At 39.3% G+C, this 27,699-nt stretch overlaps 2 protein-coding genes across 2 annotated transcripts in view; one reads left to right on the forward strand and one right to left on the reverse strand.

Annotated features, from left to right (window-relative positions):
- The window catches only part of LOC125240972, a 38,596-nt gene extending 16,400 nt beyond the window's left edge, over positions 1-22,196 (forward strand). Inside the window, exons 6-10 of the mRNA XM_048149202.1 lie at positions 3,154-3,271; positions 3,382-3,515; positions 3,851-3,983; positions 4,296-4,424; positions 21,353-22,196. Coding sequence (XP_048005159.1) covers positions 3,154-3,271; positions 3,382-3,515; positions 3,851-3,983; positions 4,296-4,424; positions 21,353-21,457 — 619 coding nt within the window. The 3' untranslated portion in view covers positions 21,458-22,196. The remainder of the gene's footprint in view (positions 1-3,153; positions 3,272-3,381; positions 3,516-3,850; positions 3,984-4,295; positions 4,425-21,352) is intronic.
- A 1,393-nt stretch (positions 22,197-23,589) lies between these two features.
- Positions 23,590-27,631, reverse strand: LOC125242249. Its single transcript, XM_048150994.1, has 6 exons — positions 27,372-27,631; positions 26,047-26,390; positions 25,632-25,809; positions 25,145-25,334; positions 24,834-24,887; positions 23,590-24,487 (listed from the first exon to the last, which is right to left on the reverse strand). The coding sequence occupies exons 2-6, from the start codon at positions 26,379-26,381 to the stop codon at positions 24,075-24,077; spliced, it is 1,170 nt and encodes a 389-aa protein (XP_048006951.1). The 5' UTR covers positions 26,382-26,390; positions 27,372-27,631; the 3' UTR covers positions 23,590-24,074.
- Between the last annotated feature and the right edge of the window lie 68 nt (positions 27,632-27,699).

The raw sequence follows: 27,699 nt of genomic DNA on the forward strand, positions 1-27,699 counted from the left end.
AGTGGAACCTGGGTCCCAGTCCCTCAGGACCGAATTACCTCTATATGTGGAATTTTGGGACCTCTATAAGCGGAATCCATTTTTTTGTAAATTTCTTATTTTTACCTCTGCAACTGGAAGCAGTCGTCTCCGAAACCTCTATGAGTGGAAAAGCTTGGCGTTATAAATTTTGTTTTTAGGGTTCCGTAGTCAACTAGGAACCCTTATAGTTTCGCCATGTCTGTCTGTCCGTCCGTCCGTCCGCGGATAATCTCAGTAACCGTAAGCACTAGAAAGCTGAAATTTGATACCAATATGTATATCAATCACGCCAACAAAGTGCAAATATAAAAAATGGAAAAAAATGTTTTATTAGGGTACCCCCCCTACATGTAAAGTGGGGGCTGATATTTTTTTTTATTCCAACCCCAACGTGTGATATATTGTTGGATTGGTATTTAAAAACGAATAAGGGTTTAATAAGATAGTTTTTTGATAATATTAATATTTAGATGAATATTTAAAAATAAATTAAAACTTTACACTTTAAATGATGAAAGTCTACTGAGTTCATAACTGACCTACTGTATTATTGTTTCACTATGTACATCTTGTTTGTGTAACGCTCCCGTTGCGATTCAATGTCTACCTCATTTTAAAAAATATAATTAATGTTATGAATGTTTTTAATAATATTTGAAACTTATAAAATTTTATGAAACATCCTTCAATTACAAAACATGTAATTTTAGTGCATGCTATTATTTAAGTATAAACCTCTTAACTTAGTACTCTAATGTCTTCTATTCTAATAATTATAATAATGCATAGTTTGTAGAAGCAAACATTTGTAAAATTTAAAAACTTATCTATGATGTGAATTTATTCATCAAATTGTATTAATAGCAAAGTGTTTCTCATATAAGTGAAATGTAAATTTCTTTTTGAGAAATAAATGATTCTTTAACCCGAAAAAAGTGCGTCCCCCCCCCCTCTAACTTTTGAACCATATGTTTAAAAAATATGAAAAAAATCACAAAAGTAGAACTTTAAAAAAACTTTCTAGGAAAATTGTTTTGAACTTGATAGGTTCAGTAGTTTATGAGAAAAATACGAAAAACTACGGAACCCTACACTGAGCGTGGCCCGACACGCTCTTGTTTTTTAATAAACCGCCACAAGGAGGGGCTTATTTCGTTAACATTATGGTTTGTGTTTAAACTGTATATTTTGTATGAGATCACACATCATTCAGTTTAGTTTTAGCTGCGGTGCGGTACCGTGCTGTTAGATAAGCAATGCCTAAGCACACAATCAAGTATTTATCTCTTGGGGATAAATTAAAAAACAATCGGATTTTTTCATTAAAGTACAATCGGTATATTGATTTATTTAACCATACTGGTTTCTCTTGCATAAATAAATATTAGGAGTGATTTTGTATATAAGTTACTTCATAACAAAGGAAAGATATTGTTTTTGTATAACAGTATTGTGGGTTATTTACAGTATTGCTTTTTGAAGTCAGGATCACAAACCTATTTTTTGTTAATTTATATCTACATGCATATTAAATAAAAGATACATATTTATTTGACCTCTATAAGCGACATTACTAGCACCGACAACCTCTATTAGCGAGAGCCTCTGTAAGTGAGAAAACGCTTCATTTGAACCTGGTTAAGTGGAAAACTGGATAAATGGAAAACCTGGATAAGCGAAACTAAACAGCCGGTCCCTTGCGATTCCACTTATACAGTTTCCACTGTATTAGCTTTATTAACTTTTTTTTTTCGGCCGAATATTCGGTACCGCCATATTTTGAATCCTGGCTTAGAGTTAATAATAAGTTTTTCAATGATTGGTAATGGGTGGGTACTAAGGCTCTTAATGTTCCTATAATTTAGTGCACAAGAAAATTTTGGTTTTTGTTTATTTTTACTTTTATATTTTAATGGATTATATCTCCTTTTCGTGTTCCCTGAGAATGCTGAAATAGGATGTCATTATCCAATGAAATAACTTACGCTATTTATTTACTTTGTTTATTCGGTAAATATTCGGCAATGTAACCGAACTATTCGGCCGAATACGAATATTGAAAAACTTGCCGAATACCGAATATTTACCGAATATTCGGCCCATCTCTAATCATGAGTAATGTAATGTACAGGTAAATTTGAGTTTTATCTTCCACTCACCTTTTTTGTAATACTAGGGTCGGCTGTGGGTTTAGACAGGGCCAGCAACTTGCGGATGTTCTCCTCGGCAAGCTCTTCTGAACTCTTTTCTGGTTTCTCTAGCTTTTTATTCTTGCTTTTATATGGGTGGCTGCGATCTATGAAAACCAATTTCAAATTGATAACTTTGAAATTTCACATAACAGAATATGATTTAACAAGCCAGTTACACAGATAGTGAGCTGTTAAATAACCATGAAATGAACCAGCGCACTCCTGATCTGTCCGGAGTCGTAGTAAAGACTGTAATCAGTTGTTACAGCTCAATGCCTAGTCTATCGCTTAATGGAGCGCTGATTATCGCGGTGACGCAACTTGCGAAATATTACACGACACAAACCTTGACCCTGCTTCGGCCGCTTCGCCTTCTTATTCCGTCCGCTCTCTGCCAAACAAAAATCAATTATAAACCATAACACTAACACGTGCAAAACACGACAACGATGAAGAAATAAGCAAACCGCGCCTTACCTTCTGGATCGACTATTTCAAGCGCCTGTCGCACTAAAGCTGAAGACATTGTAAAGTGTAGACGTGTAATGACGGCATTTATTTAATTTATATTGTAATAAAAGCCCAACCTATAACTTTAGATTCGAGTTTCGACTTCGAGAAAAATATCGGCAGAAACGTCATGAGATAAACGTCAACTTCACGCTTGACAATGACAAGACGTCAAACTTGCGTTTTATTTCTGCAGCGCACAACATAAGAATGATTTTTATAATATTATACTGCTCTATGATTTTTTAAGATAGTATAAGAAGTCTCTAAGAAGTATTTAATGTCATTTGTATACTCTGGCATATCGACCTTGTCAGCAGAAAAGGCGGCAAACTTAAAAACGTAGGCGCAAAATTTTTGTTTATTATTCTTTTATAGAAATTATGTTTCCACTGAAAAAGTGTTAACAACCGCTATTTACCTATTTCAGATTCTGCATGCTGTACAGAGCTATCAATGGTGAAAGCAGCTCAGCGGGAGTAGAGCGGCGCGAGGACCCTGGTACGCCACACGCACACGCACCCGCTTCAACGGCGCCAAGATATGAAGTGAGTCTTATTTTCTCTGTTCAACTTATTCAAAGCTGTTTCATATATAGTCCTTTCACCATATACTGTAGTGTATTCACAGTAGAGTAACTCTGTCTTTGGGAATACAGGGCCCACCGACACCATGTCCAGCACGCGTGGAGTACGCCACGCCGGTTTTCGCGCGCAACTACCAAGGCGTGTGGCGCTACGTCGTACAGATACCTTATGAGGGCTACTTCACGCAGACCGTCGAGGTTACCAGGTCAGTTAATTAGTTTACTATTTTAATGGTTCATATATGTACCGTCGCTAGCAGATATACCTAACATATATCCGAGTGGGCAAGTCGATCTTTAGTATGTAAATAAGCACTCCAGTACGTGTAATCAACTAATCAGATTATTGTGAACGCCTTGGCCGTTCCAATTACCTATGTCTAATCTGATGGTGCACGGGATGGCTTTATTTATATTTACGGTCGTCAGACATTTTTTGTAGGAATGTCGGTGAATAGTCGGGTGGGTCAATACAGAGCGAAACATGTAACCCTGTAGTGTCTGAGTAAGTGATGTCAAGTGATGTTCATCTTATGTGCAGATGCATGCAATCGCGGTGCCACTACTTGGACGGCGGTTGCCTGTCGTCGCCACGATGGGTGTCGCTGTTGGTTGGTGAGCTGCACTACCCCACGCCACAACCAACATCTGCCCGCCCTTATACTGACCAACAGGCAAGTTATTTGTACTTTTAACTAAAGTGTGTGTGTCTGTTTGTTTGTGCGTATTTCAAGGCAAAACGGAGCGACGAATTGACGTGATTTTTTAAGTGGAGATAGTTGAAGGGATGGAGAGTGACATAGGCTACTTTTTGTATCTTTCTAACCCCCCACTTCCCTAAAATGAAGATTGGAAGTTTGGAACATTCCATAATTTTCGAATTTGACGCGAGCGAAGCCGCGGGCAAAAGCTAGTAACCTATGTTTTGAATGTTGCCCTATTACATTTAGCCAGACTTTAAGATGTAACGAATGTGTCTTCAACAGTACCAGGAATACCAGCAATACCTGCAGAAGCGCGCCGGCCCTGCTCCCGACGCGGGCGCTACAGCGGGTGCGGCGCCCAGCGACAAGCCACCACACTGCGACGGCCACGATGAGATGGGCTGCTTCCAGGTATGTGCTCACACGTTAGCCCCTGGACCATATTAAAGATAGAAGTATCTAAATAATACCAGCAGTACCTACAGAAGGTGACGGCCACGATGAGATGGGCTGCTTCCAGGTATGTGCTCACACGTGTCCTCGGACCACATTGAAGATAGGACAATATCTAAATAATACCAGCAGTACCTACAGAAGCTGACGGCCACGATGAGATGGGCTTGTAACTAAACCTCCGCTCACCTTACTTATTTACTTACTTACTTGACTAATCAACAGTATAGCTAACCCCCCTTTAAATATACCCCGTAAATTTGGCCTTGTGATCGTCTAGCGTAAATAAGTAGAACCCTTCGATGTGAACCGCGATAACCTAGATCCTTTAATGAGTATCAGCTGTATTTTTGACTTAATTTTTAAAATTTTATTTATTTATATTTTAAAGAAGAATAAAGGTTATTGTAGCATAATAATATAGTGTTATAGAAGAGTATTTTATCAGATTTAGGCCTAGAAAGTTATATGTGAGAAAATTAATAACGTGATGAAGAAATTTTAGAATAAAAGTTAGTGAGTGAAACATACATGAAATAAATATTAAAAAATATTTTGGTAATCATCCGCTACGCCTTATTAGTGGTCCCGGCTTGGGCAAGGGCTTGCGATACGGTATGGGACCCCTGACCTGATCAAACCACTTTATCAGGATCCTAAGCAAGTAAGCCTGAAGGGCTATCTATCTACGAACTAACCCCTTTTTGTTTTGTTTCTTTTTCCCTAGCTAAACCCCCCTTTTCCCCAATACTGCTAATATACCATAACTTCTCGATCTTTCTAATGTTTTATCGAAACACCGAGCAGTTGCTAACTTTTATAAGAACTAAGTCTACTAACTTTTCTAAGCTTTTGACTTTCCATCAGTGGACGGCGCTCGCATGCCACTGGGCCCTATAACAAACAAATCCTTTTATTCTAAAGATAGTTTGTTTCCCTAGCCAACTTGATAGAATTTACCTTGAAAACCCAGTTAGCAACACTTAGCGTCCCGTCGCTACACCAAAAGATCAGAAATTGCTACCACAATTATTAATTACACTCAGGTAAATTAAGTAATAAGAGATTTTATGAGTTCAAAGTTTTAGCAAACAGTTTAAGATAGTATACACTTCATTTAAAGTCCATTTAAACCATATAAATACACATTGACCAATTATATTTTAAGACCAATCGTAAAAGAACCCTACTTTCATAGTAATAGTGTGTGACGCTACCCTAATCCTATCGTTTTCCCTACTCTAGCATATCTGAAACACAGACCATCACTTACCATAGATCTTGTGTTCAGAATATGCGCAAGTGTATCCCTACTAGAGCTGTACAGTTCAGCCAGCGAAGCTGAGATAGGCAACCTATAGGCTTGTGTTGGTTAGATCCCCCCCTCTGCTTTTGCCCGCGGGCTAGGGTAGCAGAGAGTAGATCGCCCTATCCGTGTATATATCCAGTATTCTAGGACACACCAGTACCAGCCACATGAGAGACCCAGCTGCGATCAACTTTACTTAGATATGGATCAATCACAACCGAAATCCCCAGCGACCAACGCCAGCATGGACTAGAGCACCGAGTAAATAAATATAAATATATATAGGACCCCAGCCTCAAATACTGCCGACTTCAGTGAGCAAGGATTACTCCTAATGTCTTTCGTCAATCGTGAAAGTCCTCACTTCCATCTAACAGTTGGACTCTTTGAGACCGGTGAGAAAATACGCTTTTGTAAGTATAGAAAAGCGTCCAAGCCTCCACTTGGAACAAAAAGACTCCTAAACGCCTTATGTTTAACACCGCAAGGTATAAAGCGCTTAGCCGGACAACAGTCTGTCACAAACAATGATCTGGCTTATAATTTTCACAAAATAACCCCATAGAAAATTACTAAGTTCAATTTTACTGACCAACTAAACAACCGAGTGAAGTTTCCTTTACGTGCTATAATCTAAGCTTAGTTTTGCAAGAATTACTCCCTACAAAACCAAACACAGACGTATCTCCAAACACCAGCCATACATCGACCCAGTCTTTGTATTGCTTAACGGCACTCATGAAACAAAGCACAGAAAACTTCACTACACTTTAATTAAAACGTAAAACTACACTATAAATAGAACACTAAAATAAACCCACAACTGACGGTAAAGCAATTCCACCACACGTCCAAGTTTAACTGTACGACGATATTATCCCCGCACAATCAAACAGAGACACAATTTCAAAGTTTACAATCACTTAGAATAATTTCCAAGTAAAAACAAACAAAGAAACAATAGCAGAACAACTTCACTCACCAGTATAACACACAAAAGCCAGAGACACTGTTAGTCTTGTGGATATTTTAAGAATGACGCGCGTCGGCTCGCTTCGACCCTTTTATAGCCTCTATCTCCGACTTAAATCCGACATCCGACATCCGACATATCTCCGACCTAAATCCGACCTATCTCCGACATCCGACATATCTCCGACCTATCTCCGACATCCGACATATCTCCGACCTATCTCCGACCTATCTCCGACATCCGACATATCTCCGACCTATCTCCGACATCCGACCTATCTCCGACCTATCTCCGACCTATCTCCGACATCCGACATATCTCCGACCTATCTCCGACCTATCTCCGACCTATCTCCGACATCCGACATATCTCCGACCTATCTCCGACCTATCTCCGACCTATCTCCGACATCCGACATATCTCCGACCTATCTCCGACCTATCTCCGACATCCGACATATCTCTGACCTATCTCCGACCTATCTCCGACATCCGACATATCTCTGACCTATCTCCGACCTATCTCCGACATCCGACATATCTCTGACCTATCTCCGACCTATCTCCGACCTATCTCCGACATCCGACATATCTCCGACCTATCTCCGACCTATCTCCGACATCCGACCTATCTCCGACCTATCTCCGACCTATCTCCGACATCCGACATATCTCCGACCTATCTCCGACCTATCTCCGACCTATCTCCGACATCCGACATATCTCCGACCTATCTCCGACCTATCTCCGACATCCGACCTATCTCCGACGTATCTCCGACTTGGCGGCTATTAAATCGCGCACATAAGAAAAAGATCATAAATGCTTTGTTTACTAAGTCATACGCCCTACGTAATAAAGTTCACGATCATCACGCGGACGTTCGCTTATCAACACGTGCAGATTGCAGCTGTTTTAGAGAGAGACAGAGCTATTGGTATTGATACCTATGTAGTCCAATAGTGGAGTGTTCCGTAAATATTATTTTGTAAAAGACTGTTTAAATCAATTTAGTAAGTGACTTCGCAATGAAAGATCACATTTGTTATTAATTGTTACATTGAATGATATATTCAGGAAGTATAATAATCAATATTAGTCATTATTACCTCTCTGACTTGTAATTGGAACCAAGACATAATATCGGAACGCTATGCAGTTGACAACTGTCAATGTCAGTATTTCGTCCATGTGAACGTAGTTTGTTGATAAATACGTTTTTCCAACCTGTTTTACATTAAATAATAGTGAATTTTATCAGTGATGACGTAACTAAACATGTGATTAACCATCAAAGATATTATTTGTTAAAATATTCAATGAAATCCCGAAGGAAATATGCACCAAAAAGTTGGTCAAGGAAAAGTTGATTCGCCGTAAGTTTTATATGTAATAACGAGTCCATTTCCTCGTCATAGACGCTTGTTCTGTTACAACTCGCCCCCAGATTGGATTTCTTTTACAAAATACAAAGTAGTTTGTAAAAAAAATTCAATCTTATTTAGCAAAAGAAGCAATAAAATTGAATAAAAGAAAAATATCTCTAGATCAGTCGGAAATATCCCCCCATTTCTAATCGTGTGGTGTGTATTCCAATACTATGCAACTGCTAGCGACTCAGTTTTGAAATCAGCTCATCTGAATCTCGACAATGAACCATGATAACTCCTTCCTCAGAGTCCACGCACCGCCAGGGATACCGGGTTGTGAATCTGATAGGTCCTATTAACCCGTTCTTGCTAGCTCGTTCCCCGGTCGCGGCGAATATTCATTCCATCCACACTGTTGGACCGGAATAATTATCGTAATAATTTCAACGAGTTCACAATAACTTCCCATGCAATAACGAAGAAACCTTTAGAGCTCTCATTGTAAGTCCGGAGCCTTCAATCTCCATTGTCGGAACTCAAACCAATTTCTCTACCTAATCACTCCAGCCACATGTTTTGGCGCATGTCTCATACTTGAATAAAATATACTGACTTAAGATTTGTTTGGATGTGTTTTTTTTTTTATAAAACAAACCTTAAATGACATAAGCATGTACCTCAACTTGGTACCATATCATGATCAAATGAAGAAATGATTTGATGATACTAAACTCCACATATTGGAAAACATAACAAGGAAACAATTATTGAAAAGAGCCTCGTTCTCACTAGACGATATCGGCCCTTAAATATGTCGATTGTCAAATACATCCCATTCAAGATGAGGTGTGTGGTTTTCGTATGGGTCTTATTACCTTGTGTAGTAGTAATCATAAAAAACTACCCTTGAAATGGGTCGAATCCATTGGATTTTAACCTAACCAATAAGAATTTTATGATTAATGTGTTCCCAAAATTCCCCCCCTTGTTTGTTCCCACAAATTCCGACCAAACTAGTTTTGACTACTTTCCAGCGCTGTCTGTCTGTATCAATCCACTCATTCCATAAAAAAAAACATTCGAGACAACCTTCATATCTTACATCCGTCATATCCAGCTATTCATCTACCAAACATACATCTATAAGCATTCATCACCTCTAACTTATACACATGCACTCGTTCATTCCTCCTCAATTACGCTTTCATTCGATTGTTTACAGAAAGCCAACGCTTTTAAAAGTAATCAAAATAAAGAATAAAAATATAAATAGAAACTAGATAATAATTTTAAAAGTTTACCTATCCCATTTTACCCTTCTCTACCCTGGCTCGAAGACAAAGAAATCTTTATTTTATTTATAAGAGGTCCTACGTTCATCATTTATAAAGTAATTACTATTTAAAGTATTTTATTTTATAAAGTATTTACTAACCGCAAACCATTGGACAACATGTGACACCTTGATCATAATCTCATCTGCTACAAAATTGTATGACGATCAAGCATACCAACTTAAGAACAATGACAGTTTGGGTATTGTCGCCAATAGAACACCTTTTGGCGGAGATATATGTTATCTATGGTTAAATTATTTTCTCTAATCTATCTCATGTTTACCGCTAAACCGCTTTGTCCGCGAAAAAAATGACAGATCTATTTATGTATGGACCATTTTAGCGCTATACTGCCTACAACATGAATCTGTAATAACTTAAAACAAATGTTTTCCATTTAATATTTCAAATGTGGTCCGAAGAATAAACTTTCAGATCAATGTAAAATATGTTTGTGTCACTAAGTGAGTTTTAACTTTTATAACCTATAAATTCGTTAGGAAATCAGGCGAAAACGTGTTATTTTAATTCATTGCAATAAGTGTTAGGTGTACAGTAGACTTAGTGAAATCTAGCCTAGTGCAATGGACGTAAAAAATAAACTGGATACTTAACTTTACAGCAAAGGTAAGTTTTTGTTTTTACTCTTCAATCTGTTATGAAACACGAAACTCCTAAACACACCTCGTTTAAAGAGTAAACATCAAAAATATATCTTCGATTAATTTACTTAACCTAGGCTACCTGACTTAATTATTTTTCTGAGGCGCTAGCTTATGGATTATGGAACGCAATAGTTATAAAAATAAAAATGGGCAGGATTGAGTCTTGTACAAACTTTGTATTTTTCAAAGATAAAGATTGACGTTGGATTGGACACTTAAATAAAATTATGTAGACTGAAAATCTAGACTTAATATAAATATTGTTCTTGTTACAATGGGTTTAAACAATGTATGTATTAATTTTCAGTATATCTAATCGGTAATCAACACCTAAACAATTCCAACTAGTTGCAAGCTGAACGGGACAATTTTCCGGTGTGTCCTTTATGGACTGTACCCTGTCATAGCACTATCTCCAAGTAAGTACAAAACATCTTGTCATTAAAAAGCTATTCTTAGACTTAATTAACCCTACTTAGTAGTAAAACGACTCGGCAGGAAATTTTACATTACTTAGAAAAATGGATATGGTTGTTCTTCTTTTTTTTTTCTTAACCATGAATGGCCTAGATAAATATAAACAATCTTAATGATACGTATTTATAAATAAGATTCCTTAAACATACATACACCCTTTTTTAACTAATCTTTCAATATGTACAATTTCAGGTTTTACCCGAGAGGCCACGCTTCAGGTTGGACCGTCTTCCATATATCTACTGACTTCATATAAATGAAAGGTACTTGTTTTATTATAATAACATGTTCTAATTATTAAATTTAAAAGTGAACAGCTTATGGCATCAATATTTTATCTAGAAAATTGAAGCGAAGCGTAGAGCAAAATGGCGAGGCATGAGCGACCAGGTAAAAATCAAACTTAACTGACTCATCATCACTTTATTGGCTAAGGAAACTTATTACTAACTCATTTATGTCCTAGCTCATGTAGATATGAACTGCACTGCAGAGGTTCTCAAACTTTTTTATTTTTAATTTTTCCTTTTTTGTAATTTTGTTCTATGCTTTGTCTTTTCTGGCAAATTATTTCTCATGGGCGTGTCTTAGTTCCAAACACAAGCGACGCGCCCCCGTGAGTAGATAAGTGAAATAATATTATTCCTATTTGGCAGAACCCCACTCTAAACAATACCCTTTTCTTACTCTTTCTATATGAATATTTCTAATGTCTGACTATTTCCTTTCAGTGTACTAAGGACTCGCTGATCTGCACTGCACTACCAGCAATGCTTCAACTTTGTTGTTCAATGTTACTGAACAACAAAGTAATCTGACAATTAGACTGGACCCGGTCATGTTAGGTAAGTTTACATACCTACTGCGTACTACATACATACTCTTTCTGAACCTCAGTAAAATATGGTTTTATAATGATGATAGTGCTTATTATCTACGAGTATGCCTACTTAACAGGAATATTACACATTTTAATTAATTTTCATGAAGTTATTTAAGCAATTGTGACAATGATCAAGCAGTAGTGAAGTTAGAGTAGAGCGCGGTAGAACGACCTCCCAGATGATGGTAATGCTAATAACGACACTGCTGATCAAAGAATCCTAGACGTTTCGTAGGAAATCTGGTGACGATTGTGTTGCTATTTAACATAACTAATAAAATATGTATGTTGGCATATGCCTGATCCGTGAAATATTGCGACAGACTAAGGTTCCGTATAAAATCTGTGTACACAATCTAATTGAGATAACATGTCATGTGTACCAGTTGAAAATATTGTTCATACATACATACTTGTTTGTACTATAGCAAAAATATATACTTATAGAAAGTTGAAATTCGCACTGTGCATTTAGTTTATTCTGAATTTATTGGCAGACATAGGCTATGGTGACCGCTTACCATCAAGCAGGACATATGCCTGTTAACCACTGATATAGTATGAAAATGTGTGATGACTTATAAGCTAGTGAACTTAAATTAGTCCTAATAGATTAATACCTATATCCTAACAGACAGAGATCTTCTCACGGCTGCACTACAGTGACAATATTTGGTACAAACAATTTGCCAAATTATTGTATGATGTATGAAATCCTGTGAGCCAATTTGTAGATTACAGAGTTACAACTGAAATGCAAACAAACCATCCATCGAAGGATGTACTTGTCATAGTACCACATGCGTGTAGCTATTCAGCATTCATAGAAAAATGGCGGGACGCCCCATATAATATTGTACTTCAGCGCGACAATAAATAATCGCGCCCCCATAACCATTAGACTAAAGCCTATCTTCTTGTATTACTAGGTCTTAAATCTAGAGCTTAGGTATCCTAGGTTCTCTGAAATAATATAATCTTACATCTAGACTAATATAACGGCCTACTTACGGGCTGAACTAGTAGTTATCCTGCCTATGAATGAAATTCTGTCAATTTAGCGTCTGCTAGGAATATTTATATCATCAGAGAGTGTTCATAGACTATATAAGACAGCATCGAAGCTATCCGATCTCCGGTGTGAAGTGCAAACGTGATGTAAGCTTTCAAAATAGCCCTGAAGATGGCAGAGCCTGCTATGAAAATGTACTAGACATATAGAGAACTATTTGTTTTAACATGAAATTCTATTGCTATTGTACATAGTTCACACACTTATGTTTCCAATTCCGGTCACGAAGTGGCAAACTCTTCTAAAGTGCTACAGCTCCGCGCCTCCGGCCTTTTATTTTAGGTACATGGGTATTTTTCTATAAGTACCTAGTATTTTACGTACTAGCCCCGCCTATCCCTCAGCTAGAAAAACATACATTAAGGCACAGAATAAATAATAGTACTAAGCATAGGCGCATGGGAACGTCAAGATGTGCCAATGCCAACAATTACTACGTAGCAACGCAACCCGAATGGTGCTGAAATCACCGTAAAATCGGGACGATGTTTAGTTCAACCACTACGATTATGAGCTAACTTCCTAGAAATCGATTTTGTCTGAGTTTACTACGCTACTTTAATATTATTATTTTATTTTTTCAGAATCCAGGGGTAGGAAATGAACATACAATCGACTCCGCATCGATGCATGACCTCGCCCGGAACGCGTCAAGAATTAACAATGGAAGAAAATACTACAGACGTGTTTATTAACGATAAAGTTATTTTAGTTTTTATGAAATAGCGATTGAATAAAAATATTAGGTATATGAGTTTTATTTAGAGATGAAATAAGTCAAAATACAGCACACCCACTCGTCTTCACAGCAACAAATGTAGCCTGGCAAGGCTATAAAATAAGGTTATTAAAATTCTGGTTGCTCGGCACCAAAAGTAACCTTGCAACGGCTACTTCCTATTATTTATTTGTAAACCTTGGTATTCAAGATGTGTTCTACAGAGCACATCTTAGATCCCTTGGTCACGGAACCAAAAGTAACTAAACCTCCGCTCACCTTACTTATTTACTTACTTACTTGACTAATCAACAGTATAGCTAACCCCCCTTTAAATATACCCCGTAAATTTGGCCTTGTGATCGTCTAGCGTAAATAAGTAGAACCCTTCGATGTGAACCGCGATAACCTAGATCCTTTAATGAGTATCAGCTGTATTTTTGACTTAATTTTTAAAATTTTATTTATTTATATTTTAAAGAAGAATAAAGGTTATTGTAGCATAATAATATAGTGTTATAGAAGAGTATTTTATCAGATTTAGGCCTAGAAAGTTATATGTGAGAAAATTAATAACGTGATGAAGAAATTTTAGAATAAAAGTTAGTGAGTGAAACATACATGAAATAAATATTAAAAAATATTTTGGTAATCATCCGCTACGCCTTATTAGTGGTCCCGGCTTGGGCAAGGGCTTGCGATACGGTATGGGACCCCTGACCTGATCAAACCACTTTATCAGGATCCTAAGCAAGTAAGCCTGAAGGGCTATCTATCTACGAACTAACCCCCTTTTTGTTTTGTTTCTTTTTCCCTAGCTAAACCCCCCTTTTTCCCAATACTGCTAATAGACCATAACTTCTCGATCTTTCTAATGTTTTATCGAAACACCGAGCAGTTGCTAACTTTTATAAGAACTAAGTCTACTAACTTTTCTAAGCTTTTGACTTTCCATCAGTGGACGGCGCTCGCATGCCACTGGGCCCTATAACAAACAAATCCTTTTATTCTAAAGATAGTTTGTTTCCCTAGCCAACTTGATAGAATTTACCTTGAAAACCCAGTTAGCAACACTTAGCGTCCCGTCGCTACACCAAAAGATCAGAAATTGCTACCACAATTATTAATTACACTCAGGTAAATTAAGTAATAAGAGATTTTATGAGTTCAAAGTTTTAGCAAACAGTTTAAGATAGTATACACTTCATTTAAAGTCCATTTAAACCATATAAATACACATTGACCAATTATATTTTAAGACCAATCGTAAAAGAACCCTACTTTCATAGTAATAGTGTGTGACGCTACCCTAATCCTATCGTTTTCCCTACTCTAGCATATCTGAAACACAGACCATCACTTACCATAGATCTTGTGTTCAGAATATGCGCAAGTGTATCCCTACTAGAGCTGTACAGTTCAGCCAGCGAAGCTGAGATAGGCAACCTATAGGCTTGTGTTGGTTAGATCCCCCTCTGCTTTTGCCCGCGGGCTAGGGTAGCAGAGAGTAGATCGCCCTATCCGTGTATATATCCAGTATTCTAGGACACACCAGTACCAGCCACATGAGAGACCCAGCTGCGATCAACTTTACTTAGATATGGATCAATCACAACCGAAATCCCCAGCGACCAACGCCAGCATGGACTAGAGCACCGAGTAAATAAATATAAATATATATAGGACCCCAGCCTCAAATACTGCCGACTTCAGTGAGCAAGGATTACTCCTAATGTCTTTCGTCAATCGTGAAAGTCCTCACTTCCATCTAACAGTTGGACTCTTTGAGACCGGTGAGAAAATACGCTTTTGTAAGTATAGAAAAGCGTCCAAGCCTCCACTTGGAACAAAAAGACTCCTAAACGCCTTATGTTTAACACCGCAAGGTATAAAGCGCTTAGCCGGACAACAGTCTGTCACAAACAATGATCTGGCTTATAATTTTCACAAAATAACCCCATAGAAAATTACTAAGTTCAATTTTACTGACCAACTAAACAACCGAGTGAAGTTTCCTTTACGTGCTATAATCTAAGCTTAGTTTTGCAAGAATTACTCCCTACAAAACCAAACACAGACGTATCTCCAAACACCAGCCATACATCGACCCAGTCTTTGTATTGCTTAACGGCACTCATGAAACAAAGCACAGAAAACTTCACTACACTTTAATTAAAACGTAAAACTACACTATAAATAGAACACTAAAATAAACCCACAACTGACGGTAAAGCAATTCCACCACACGTCCAAGTTTAACTGTACGACGATATTATCCCCGCACAATCAAACAGAGACACAATTTCAAAGTTTACAATCACTTAGAATAATTTCCAAGTAAAAACAAACAAAGAAACAATAGCAGAACAACTTCACTCACCAGTATAACACACAAAAGCCAGAGACACTGTTAGTCTTGTGGATATTTTAAGAATGACGCGCGTCGGCTCGCTTCGACCCTTTTATAGCCTCTATCTCCGACTTAAATCCGACATCCGACATCCGACATATCTCCGACCTAAATCCGACCTATCTCCGACATCCGACATATCTCCGACCTATCTCCGACATCCGACATATCTCCGACCTATCTCCGACCTATCTCCGACATCCGACATATCTCCGACCTATCTCCGACATCCGACCTATCTCCGACCTATCTCCGACCTATCTCCGACATCCGACATATCTCCGACCTATCTCCGACCTATCTCCGACCTATCTCCGACATCCGACATATCTCCGACCTATCTCCGACCTATCTCCGACATCCGACATATCTCCGACCTATCTCCGACATCCGACATATCTCTGACCTATCTCCGACCTATCTCCGACATCCGACATATCTCTGACCTATCTCCGACCTATCTCCGACATCCGACATATCTCTGACCTATCTCCGACCTATCTCCGACCTATCTCCGACATCCGACATATCTCCGACCTATCTCCGACCTATCTCCGACATCCGACCTATCTCCGACCTATCTCCGACATCCGACATATCTCCGACCTATCTCCGACCTATCTCCGACCTATCTCCGACATCCGACATATCTCCGACCTATCTCCGACCTATCTCCGACATCCGACCTATCTCCGACGTATCTCCGACTTGGCGGCTATTAAATCGCGCACATAAGAAAAAGATCATAAATGCTTTGTTTACTAAGTCATACGCCCTACGTAATAAAGTTCACGATCATCACGCGGACGTTCGCTTATCAACACGTGCAGATTGCAGCTGTTTTAGAGAGAGACAGAGCTATTGGTATTGATACCTATGTAGTCCAATAGTGGAGTGTTCCGTAAATATTATTTTGTAAAAGACTGTTTAAATCAATTTAGTAAGTGACTTCGCAATGAAAGATCACATTTGTTATTAATTGTTACATTGAATGATATATTCAGGAAGTATAATAATCAATATTAGTCATTATTACCTCTCTGACTTGTAATTGGAACCAAGACATAATATCGGAACGCTATGCAGTTGACAACTGTCAATGTCAGTATTTCGTCCATGTGAACGTAGTTTGTTGATAAATACGTACCGAACAATGTCTTCACCATGGTGGAACAACTCACCTCATTAGTTAATTCGTGCAAAAATGGCTATTACGGCGATCCTTCAATGGAATGTTAGAAGCATCCGAAATAAAAAATCTGATTTATGCTCCTTAGTTAATAAATACAATCTGTCTGTTATTGCTGTCTCTGAGACCTGGTTAAGGCCTGGCTCTTCCTTCCGGATTCCCGGCTTTTCATGTCTCAGAGACGACAATGCAAATGGTAAGGGTGGTTGTGCCCTTTTTATTAAACACTCTCTCACCTTTTCTTCCATCAACCTTCCTCAGCACTCGGATGGATTAAAAATTACAGCATGTAAAGTCATGGGTTTAACTTTTGTCTCTTTATATATCCCTCACCCAAATTGTCATCTTATTTCGGAATTAGAGTCTATTCTTGTGTCTTTGCCCGGTTCATTGATAGTGATGGGCGACTTTAATTGTCATAATACCATGTGGGGCTCAAATTATTCCGATTCCATCTCTCCTCGATTGCTGATGTTGCTCGATGAAACCAACCTGTGCTTACTAAATGATGGCTCACCTACAAGGAGAACCCCTCCTACACAGAATTCTAGTCATGTAGACCTCACACTGTCTTCTCCGGCTCTAGCCACGCGATTTTCATGGGAAGTTCTCCCGTACTCCTATGGAAGTGATCACCTACCTATTTTAATTTCCCAGCCTTCTGCTTCCTCTTCCCCTCTTAACTCCTCCCCTCCTCTTCTAAAATATAGACTGGATAAAGCTGATTGGCCTGAATTTTCTTCCATGGTCTCTATGGATATTGGGTCCTTCCCTCCTGTCCTAGATGACAACTTTATAGATTTATACTTTGAATTTATGAAGGTCATTCTTAAGGCAGCAGATGCCTGCATCCCTTTAAAAAATTCTTTCAAGGGCAAATTATCCTCCCCTCCATGGTGGGACTCTGATTGTACCGAGGCTGTCAAAAAACGCAATATGGCAGAGGATGCATTTTCTAGAGACCTTACTTGCTTAGAGAAATACCTAGAATTCCAATCTATCAAGGCCCAGACTAAGCGCCTTCTGTCCTCCAAAAAACGCCTTGGGTGGACCCGTTTTTGTGAAAGTTTATCCCCTCGCTCTCCGCCATCTTTGGTATGGAAAAATATAAAGCGTTTCCGCAGTTCTCTGCCTCATACTAATCCTTTGTCTAATAACTCTTCTGGGTGGATTGAAGATTTTGTTGATAGACTGGCCCCCCCTTCAGTGCCTTCCCAAGATGCTATTCCTTCTGCCTTCCCTGTTTCTTCTCATTCTTCCGATAAAATGGATGAACCGTTCTCCTTCTCAGAGCTAGTCTCTGTATTAGAACACCTCCGGGACTCTTCACCTGGTATTGATGGCATTTCATATTCTTTAATCCAGCACTGCCCTGACCCTGCTAAAGCAATTTTACTTTCCATCATGAATAAAATTTATTCATCAGGGACCGTTCCGGACACTTGGAAAAAACAAATAATTATACCTATTCTTAAACCGGGCAAAGACCCTAGCGATGCTATGTCGTATAGACCCATAGCCCTTTCCTCTGTATTAGCTAAAATCTTGGAACATCTTGTGAAAAATAGACTTGAATGGATTCTAGAATCCAAAGGGATTATTTCCTCCTCTCAATTTGGCTTTCGTAGAGGAATGGGTACTATGGACAGTTTAAGTATCCTTACCACGGATATCCGTTTAGCATACTCAAGACGAGAATTTCTGGTGGGGTTTTTCTTGATGTAACCTCTGCCTATGACAACGTCCAGCTTCCGCTACTCAGGCAGAAAATGCTACATCTGAGTTTGCCGGCAAGAATGGTCAATGTCATTTGTAATCTCCTCATGGACCGGTTGATTTACATTCGTCACCAGGGATCTCTTCTTTCCCCCAGAAATGTCTGGAAGGGACTTCCTCAGGGTTCTGTATTAAGCCCCATTCTATACAGCCTTTACACTTCTGATCTAGATAAATCTGTTAACTGCTTTTGCGACATTCTTCAATATGCGGATGATATCGCTCTTTATTTTGCTTCCAAGGATATTTCTGACTGTACAGTAGCTTTAAATTCCGCTCTTTTCTACCTCAACAACTGGCTGTCAGATCATGGCTTATCCCTCTCAGCTGCAAAAAGCTCGGTTGTTGTTTTTACTCGTAAATATCAATCTCCTTATATAGAGATAACTCTTAATGACGAAGTGATCCCTGTATTGGAGTCTGTCAAATTTCTGGGACTTTTCCTGGACTCTCGTCTCACAGGTATTCCTCACCTTAATTACCTTAAAAAAAAATGTGAAAGAGGGGTGAATGTTTTGAGATCGCTTTCTGGGGCTTGGTGGGGTTCCCATCCTATGACTCAAAAGATTTTATATAATGCTATCATCCGGAGTCATTTTGATTACGGCTCATTCCTATTAGAACCTTGTAACAAGGCTGCCCTTTCCCTACTTGTTAAGATTCAATCGAGATGTCTTCGTATCATTTGTGGAGCCATGCGTTCCTCTCCCTCTAATGCTCTTCAAGTTGAATGCCTTGAACCCCCATTAAGCCTTCGGCGGCAGTTTTTATCAGACCGGTTTTTTTTCAGAGCTGCTCAGCTATCAACTCACCCTCTTTTGGTTCATCTTAACAATCTGATTAACATTATCCCAACCTCTGACTATTGGACTCATAAAGATCTTCCCTGCCTGGTTAAAAGTTTCCAGAAATTACTTGATTCCACTCCTATGTGGACTTCTCCAGGTAATCCGGTCTTTCTACTTGATTATGATTCCCTAGTATTTCGTCCAAATATTATATTTTCCTTGGGCATCAACAAGAATTGTCCTAATGCTAATAATATCTTCTTAAAACTTTTAGACGAAAAATGGCATGATTATCTTCCAGTCTATACAGATGCTTCGAAACTTTCGCGGAATGGTCCTGTTGGATCTGCTGTTTGGATCCCTCGCTATAAATTAATCTTAAGCTTCAAAATTCCTTCTCCCTCATCGGTGTTTACAGGAGAAGCTGTAGCAATTTATGAAGCAGTCTCATTCATCCTATCCCATAAAATCCCAAAGGCTCTAATACTTTCAGACTCCCTCAGCTGTCTTCAAGACTTACATAAATTCCCTCTCCGATCAAAGGATAACCTCACTATCACCCTCAGGACTAGACAGTCCCTTCATCAATGCTCTCTTCTTGGTTTGGAAGTCACTATTGCTTGGATTCCTAGTCACAGTGCAATAGATGGCAATGAACAGGCTGATGCTTGTGCTAAACAAGCTATAGTCATTGGTTGCCCCTCTTCTCACCCCACTTGCTATATGCAGGACCTTCGTAATACTGCTAAAACAGACCTCAACAGACTCTGGAATGAGGAGTGGAAGATTACTAGTCAATCCTCTGGAAGTCGATATCATAGTATTCAACCCAATATTCTTGTTAGACCATGGTTCTTTAGATTTCATAAATTCTCCAAAGTCATTACATCTTCTATCATTCGTCTTCGTTTGGGCCACAACTCTTGCCCTGCTTGGTTGGCTAAAATCCATATACTGGATCACTCTATATGTGAGTGTGGTCTTGAAGAGGGAACTATTGATCACATATTTTTCAACTGCCCTAATATTCATGCCAGTTTATACGATTTTCTTCCTGACTATATTCAAAGACCGGTCAATATGAACTACCTTCTGTCCTTGACGAACTCTCCCTTTGTCTGTGTTCTGGCTAAATTCATGGCAGACTTTAATATCAAACTATGAATACTCAGTTCTCTTTCTCATGATATATTGTTCCCTCTCTCTTTCGAGTAACTAAAAATATTTAAGTTATTGCCCCAAGGGCTCCAACTCTCCCTCTATATAACTCTGGCTCTTTTCTTTTTTTTCCTCCCTTAGGATTATAGCTCTCTCAACCGATCAAGAACTCGATAGAAAACGATCAAGACCTTCAAAGGAATTCTCTGCTCCCACAACCTAGACGCTGGCGAAATTGTCCCAATGGACAGATGCCATGAGAACTAAAAACTGAACTGAACTGATAAATACGTTTTTCCAACCTGTTTTACATTAAATAATAGTGAATTTTATCAGTGATGACGTAACTAAACATGTGATTAACCATCAAAGATATTATTTGTTAAAATATTCAATGAAATCCCGAAGGAAATATGCACCAAAAAGTTGGTCAAGGAAAAGTTGATTCGCCGTAAGTTTTATATGTAATAACGAGTCCATTTCCTCGTCATAGACGCTTGTTCTGTTACAGGCTGCTTTCAGGTATGTGCTCACACGTGTCCTCGGACCATATTGAGACATATAGAACAGTATCAGGGAGCCTGCAGGAAACCTGCGAAAGCACGTCAGCCATGGCGAGACATTTTGATTTTTTTTAATGACAATCGATCCCATTCCTATAGCTTGTCTGGGAATATGCTAAGAGCGTAGAATATCTAGATTTAACAGTCGCAATTGGGTCATTGTGTCATTCAAACTATTTAATATTTATTTGTTGTCCAGGTGCGGCTCTACTACGACTGGTTTCTGGTTCCCGGCTCGTGCAAGTGCTGGAGGCCCGACTACTTCGCGCGCTACGTTCGCCGTCGCCATTCCGGCGAACTCTAACTTCATGGCTCTATCCTAATGATATAAACGCCAGTGGCTACCTAACTACTGTCTGTACCACTTGTCCCTGATGGACATATGGGATTAAATGCTTCAAATAAATCGTAGTCTTGGTCAAATAGAGCAGGGACAAATGGTCACAAATGGAAATACATCGGCTAAATACTACGCTAAGGATTGACCTCTACTCAATTTAGCTATTATTACAATAGAGAAGCCATACCATACCAAACCAACAATGAAATCAGCGCAATCGCAACCTACGTCACGCGACAAAAAGATCGTAAGCGCCGTAAAAAAAATTATTACTTTGCGAGATGGTTTGTTGTCAAAACAGCAACAATTAATAGTGAAAAATGCTGGTTTACCGTACGTAGGTATGTACCAGGGTACGTAGCCGAATGGCACAAACGCTCACGAAATGCTCACGAAACGAAACGCTCGTAGATATCTATCTCTATCGCTCTTGCATATTGGCGCGACAGAGCCAGACTACCTTTCGCGGCGTTTCGTTTTCGTTTCGCGTCGCAGAAATGCCATTCGGCTACGGCACCAGTTTTAAATGTGTTTCCCGACGCTTCCTCTGTTTTGATGTAGGCAAATATTAACCCTTTCCCCTTCCCTTTTCCTTCCACTCATTCGGCAGAAATATTAAGAGACTTTTGAAAATATCGCTGTTAGTTACGCCTTGTTATATTTGACAACGCACCAGTGCCGACCAATTACAGTTCTAGACCAAGTTTTAATTAAAAATAAAAATAAATAAAATAAAGTTTTACAAGACCAGTGGTGATCTGGTTAAGACCCATAACATCTTTTAATGCAAACGAAAATATGATGTTGACCTCTATTGAAATTTATTAAAGTTTCAATTACAATTTTTTAAGTCATGCGGTATGCGTATCCACTTAATTATACAGCTACTACCTAACATGTTTTTATGTTTTCCTATTGAATAGGTACCTATATATATGTATATTAGGAAAATCTTATTGAAATTGGTTCGTGTTTTGCATTGTGAAATATAATGACATTTATTTTAATTATAAGACAAATAAATAACTTTCCTTATGTAGAAATTGACTCGATATGGTGCTGGCGAGATCTCTTACTCATATTACATGTATTGTATTATGTAATCGTTAAACTCATACCATTGCTTGTACTTAATTTATGACTAGGTTTTACGTTACTTTTAAGGTTTATATGTAAAATATTAAGTAGCTAGGTAATGTAGCTCAGAGTGCATTTATTATTTTATAATTAGTTATTAAGATTTAGAAAATAATATATTTTAGGAGTTAAATTACAGCTGTTAATATCTTAATTTATTTAATAAAGCACTGAAAGTTGATGAAGTGTTTTGTTTGAGTCGAAGTACTTAGTTACTTCATTACCTACTAATTAAATAATATATTCCCCTCACTAGCCCGGAAATACGTGTTTTGTCCTTTAATACCAGCGGGTAAAAACGCATTTTATCCACTAGTGGGTAAAGTAATTTGACCTTGAATAAAGTCAAATTAACTGCTTTAAAATTGATAAAAGTAGGTGAATCTAGTAATAAAGATGATTTACCACCTGTGGAACTACTTGAAGCAGTGATAAACGCATTTTTTGCGTTGAAGTTTTCTCGCTATAGTGAGGGGAAAAGATTTATGTTACACTCGGGTGCAAATGTATTTTACTTCTCGTGTGTTAAAAAACTCGCAAGATCCGGATTCTATTCTCGAATCACTCGCTTCGCTCGTGGTTCAACTATAGATTCCTTTCACTTGCTCGTTTTTCAATTCCACACTCGGCGTTAAAATACAACTTTGCCCCCTTGTATAAAGTAACTATATGTACGGACTACGGACACATGTATTTGTTTCGTTGTATCAATTAGCAGTCAAAGATATGCGGGCCGAGTGCTTGTTTGCCACCGACGTAATATAACAAAAATACAACACTTAAGCATGCTGAGGTTTTAAAAAAGGATGTCATTATTTTCAACCTACAAACACGTAAGTTGCCGGCCTCCATATTAGGATACGATTGACTGCTTACCTTACCATCAAGCAGACTGAGTCCGCGTTTACCAATAAAAGTCGGTATTTTAAAAAGTAGTAGGTATGTACAATAAAACATAATTGTCAGTCTAACAAGTAGGTTTTATTTTCTTAGGAATTCGTTGTATGTAATGGTCGCTACATTCGAATTCAGGTGCAATATTTTTTGATAGGTATGTCGTCGAAGTTTACGACAAGAGTATTCACTTTATAAAGAATGTAATAATAAGCATAATTACGAACGCCTAATAAAATTTCATAAACAAATTTCTCTATTACAGAGCCAGTATCATAATCATTTACTAGATACCTACATACCATTCGGTACCTACAGGTACAATATTAGAAATTAGAACAAATGTTTAAAAAAATCTACGTGTGCTGTCTGACTTCGGGCGTGTTAATAAATTACAAAATGTCCGCTCTATATCTACTTGCTAAAATTAGTATGGATTACTTAGGTATGGCACCTACTTAAAGAGCGATAAATATAAAGTAATATACAAAAATACTTCTATACAAGATCCTAAGCAAATGACAATTACTTCGCAAAGATGATCGCTAGACTACGCTACTAAAGTATTGGGAAACACAGCGGATGTTTCCGAAGCTACATTATCTCTACTCATCCTCCATTCAGGATGTGTGTCAACTCTTTCACCAGAACTGATAGCCTCAGGTGTCACTGTCACTCCTGGTGGTTCAGGCACGGCGTCATGTCTGCTCTGATCCGGAACTGGTTGGCCTGTGTCCTGAAAAGAGTTCAACGAGGGGCCGTTCAGATACACTCTTGGCACCGGATCCTGTGGCCCCCCAAAGGCAACGTAGCAGGCTGAGTAAGGCGGCGGTGGCTCTGCGATGCTGGGGTCTTGCGGGCTCTTGGGTAGGCACATGGAATACGGTGGTGGGGGGTCGCCTAAAGGCAGAGTCGGGCTCTCTGGGACTGCGCCATCCACTGTCCCCTCCTCTCTCATGTGATCTGGAAATGTTAATTCAAAACCTTAATTACAATATTGAATCGAAATTATTGACCTTTGCTTAAGTATAATAGCCGTTAGATACTCAAAAATGGTTTTGGAAATTTCTCTGACCCAAAATAAATGAATGGATCTGTGTGTTCTTATTTATTTATCTTTATCTTATTGCACAGGAAAAATACACAGTTACAAAAGGAGGACTTCATGCTACATGGCATTCTCTACCAGTCAACCTTTAGGCCAAACAATTCTTAGTGTTAGTTTTTAAGCAATGAAAGTTCTATGACATTATATTTTTTGAAATAAAGAAATATGCTTTAGATACTAGGTGAAGTAATTTTAACTTACGGCTCGTAGCGAGAACGTTCGGTGTAAACCATTCATCTGATCGTCTCCGCAGTACTGTAAAACATACAAATGATCTGAGTTTAAAAAGTCCAATGTCAGGAACAGTGAAAATAAGATAATGGATATCAGTTTAAATATGGTAATTAGCAGGCAAGGTTATTGCCGACTAGGCTAGAACGGTCGTCCATGACGCCTTAGAAGTGGCAAAAGATCGAAAAGGCCTGGAAATCTGTCGTTCGAAATCGAGCGATCTACTAAATCAGGTGACGACCCTCACAGGTGAAGCGAGGATGTATGTGAAAATGTCTTACGTTTGAACAGCCTCTGGTCTAGACAGCGTTCGAGCGCCCTTGCGAGTAGCACCAGCGCCGCGAGCGCCAGCACCGCGGCCCCCGCGCCGACTGCGCCGCTGGTGCCGCTGGAGCCTGAAGCGCCAGGGGCACCTCCAGCTCCACCGCCTGCTCGCGGGCCCCCCGCTGCCGCGTTGTGTATGTCCATATGCTGGAAATCGAGGTGTAACACGTTAAGCTCCACACATGCGCACCAAACTACAATAATACCTATATAAGACCCGATACCGATACTCATCGCAAAATCGGGACAGACGGGTACAGAAAAAGGTACTTGGCTCGTCAAAAAACAGTGTCCAGTATCTGCCGCGGTACCAGAATCCCGACTATCGGGATCGGAACATCCGGGAATTCCGGCATGGGATGGGAACGACATCATCAGATATTGGATAGTCGGGTCTGTGGTCGGGTGGTTGGCACCGAAAATGTGTTGAGCAAGCGTGTTTACCGTAAAATGTATGTTAGGCGGCGTGGGCGGGTGAAACCTCGGTGGCAGCTCGAACGCGGGCAGCTGCAGGGGGTCCCGGCGATCCGGCCCAAACCGGTGGTCCCGGGACGCGTCCCGGCTAGCGGGGACCCACTCCCAGCGCGGCGTTGGCCACGCGCCTACTAGACGCCCATCCAGCCTGCAGAATTATCACAATTAGCTTTGTGAGGTGTTACACTATCACTTAGCCCCTCATCTGCTTTTAATACGGATCCGTGCGTAATGGGAATTTCAAGATCAGTGATCAAACTTTGTTGTATTAACAACTTTTTAACTGCATGATCAAGACCATTGTATTTGTACCTATGACGTTGCTATAAATCTTAATCGATAAAATCTCAAAAAAGATTTAAACCAGTATTATCATATCACTCACCATTTGTATCTTAAGTGTATCTGATTTCCAGAGAAGATAGAGTGGGAGAGCTGAGCATTGAGCGCAAACTGGAAGCGGCGTCGCAAGCCCGCCTCGCGGGCCCTCGCGTGCTCCGCTTCCACGAGAGCCTGGCGCGCCCGCGCGCTCGCTGCGGCCAGCCCGTCACGCGCGCGGGGACCACCGACACCCGCGGTGAGCCCCTCTCGAGCGCGGGGGCCCGTGGCTGCGGCCCCCGCGGCAACTAGCCCCTCACGTGTCCGGGGCCCGCCGAGACCGGTCGGGGCCAAGCCTGCCGGCGCCCTCGGCGACAGTGTCGCCGGTATCACCACTGGCATTACTTACAGCTGTAACATGATGGATAGCCTTTTCAAATAGCTGTAAATGTAGTAATATGAGTGAAACTCTGTACTTCATGCTCTGTTTACAAATATGATAGTTAATCCTGTTAGTCGACACTAGTCTTCAGATTTATTAGTTCCGAATAATTAACATTACTTTATTACCTAATACCGTTCATTAATAGCTACTAGACAAAAATAATTACCTACATAAGAATCTTGGACAAGAATGGGATTGATTGGCATAACAAAATTACAGAATAGTACATTGTGCAACAAGGGGAGGAAGTTGAATATTACTAACGAGAGTAAGTAAATCGCGACGGCTTGCCGGAGCGATTTAAAGACTCGAGTTAGTAATATTCATACTCCCCGAGTTACACACAATGTTTTTCATCACATTTGAGAGAAAAATACAGAGGAAACAGTCATAAGGCAAAACCTTCAACCGGCGGCGCGACCAGTAGTGTATCTTGATCTACATCAGATTATTCATATTAAATCCATTGTTTTTGATAACAAACACTTTTTGAACGAAAAAAAACACGAAGCCTTGCCTTGCCTAAAGTATTGTACAGATTGTATTAATTTTTAAGACTAAATCCATTATTCCCTTGGGAATAAAATAGTAGGTACATTATGCTTCAGTACACGTAGACGCAATGATACCTTTAAACAGCAAATGTGATGAAAATGATTTTTTTCTCGCACTCTGTATTCTTTTTCCAAAATCTATAAACGCTTCGCTTATTTGAATTCGAGGGAAGGTCTTATAAGATCGTTTAGGTACTTAGGTTTAGGTATCAGCACGAAATCTGCTAGCTACCTTCACTGACCCAATGTATAAAATCCCTGTATGGGGGCCAGTAATAAAATGGTTTACCCTACCACACAGCTGTTTATCGTTTTATCATTTCAAATGTATATTGATCATGTTCGATTTAACGTAAAGTTAATATTTTATACTTATAAGCATCTTATACATACCTTTTCATCTCCACTTGTCCTGAATGCCACTTTCCACACTCAAAATCCGAAGTCGTCGTTAATAATTGTCAAATTTTCCTCCGTCAAAAGAACTCTGATAATGAATTTAGTTCAATTATATGCCGTCGCATCCTAAAATGAAGACAGTCGATAGCCGTTGGTGCAAATCCCTTGGCAACGAGCTATTTGTGTTGTCGAGGGAGAGAGTGCCCGGGTGCGTGGGTCGATGTAAACACGAGGGTGCCACGGCGCAGGCGCGGATTATCTTGCCAGCTGCAAATATCAGGGGCGAGTTGAGAATCGAAAAATTATACACACGTGACGAAAT

Source organism: Leguminivora glycinivorella, chromosome 2, assembly GCF_023078275.1.
Source record: "Leguminivora glycinivorella isolate SPB_JAAS2020 chromosome 2, LegGlyc_1.1, whole genome shotgun sequence".
NCBI classification, from domain to species: Eukaryota; Metazoa; Arthropoda; class Insecta; order Lepidoptera; family Tortricidae; genus Leguminivora; species Leguminivora glycinivorella.

What these genes read in the sequence shown, in the direction of transcription:
- LOC125242249 (XM_048150994.1), bottom strand. Translation starts at nt 26,381, where the DNA reads ATGCCAGTGGTGATACCGGCGACACTGTCGCCGAGGGCGCCGGCAGGC. An exon ending in ATACACTTAAGATACAAATG is followed by an intron (nt 25,810 to 26,046) that starts GTGAGTGATATG and finishes ATAATTCTGCAG; the next exon opens with GCTGGATGGGCGTCTAGTAG. An exon ending in GAACGTTCTCGCTACGAGCC is followed by an intron (nt 24,488 to 24,833) that starts GTAAGTTAAAAT and finishes TAACATTTCCAG; the next exon opens with ATCACATGAGAGAGGAGGGG.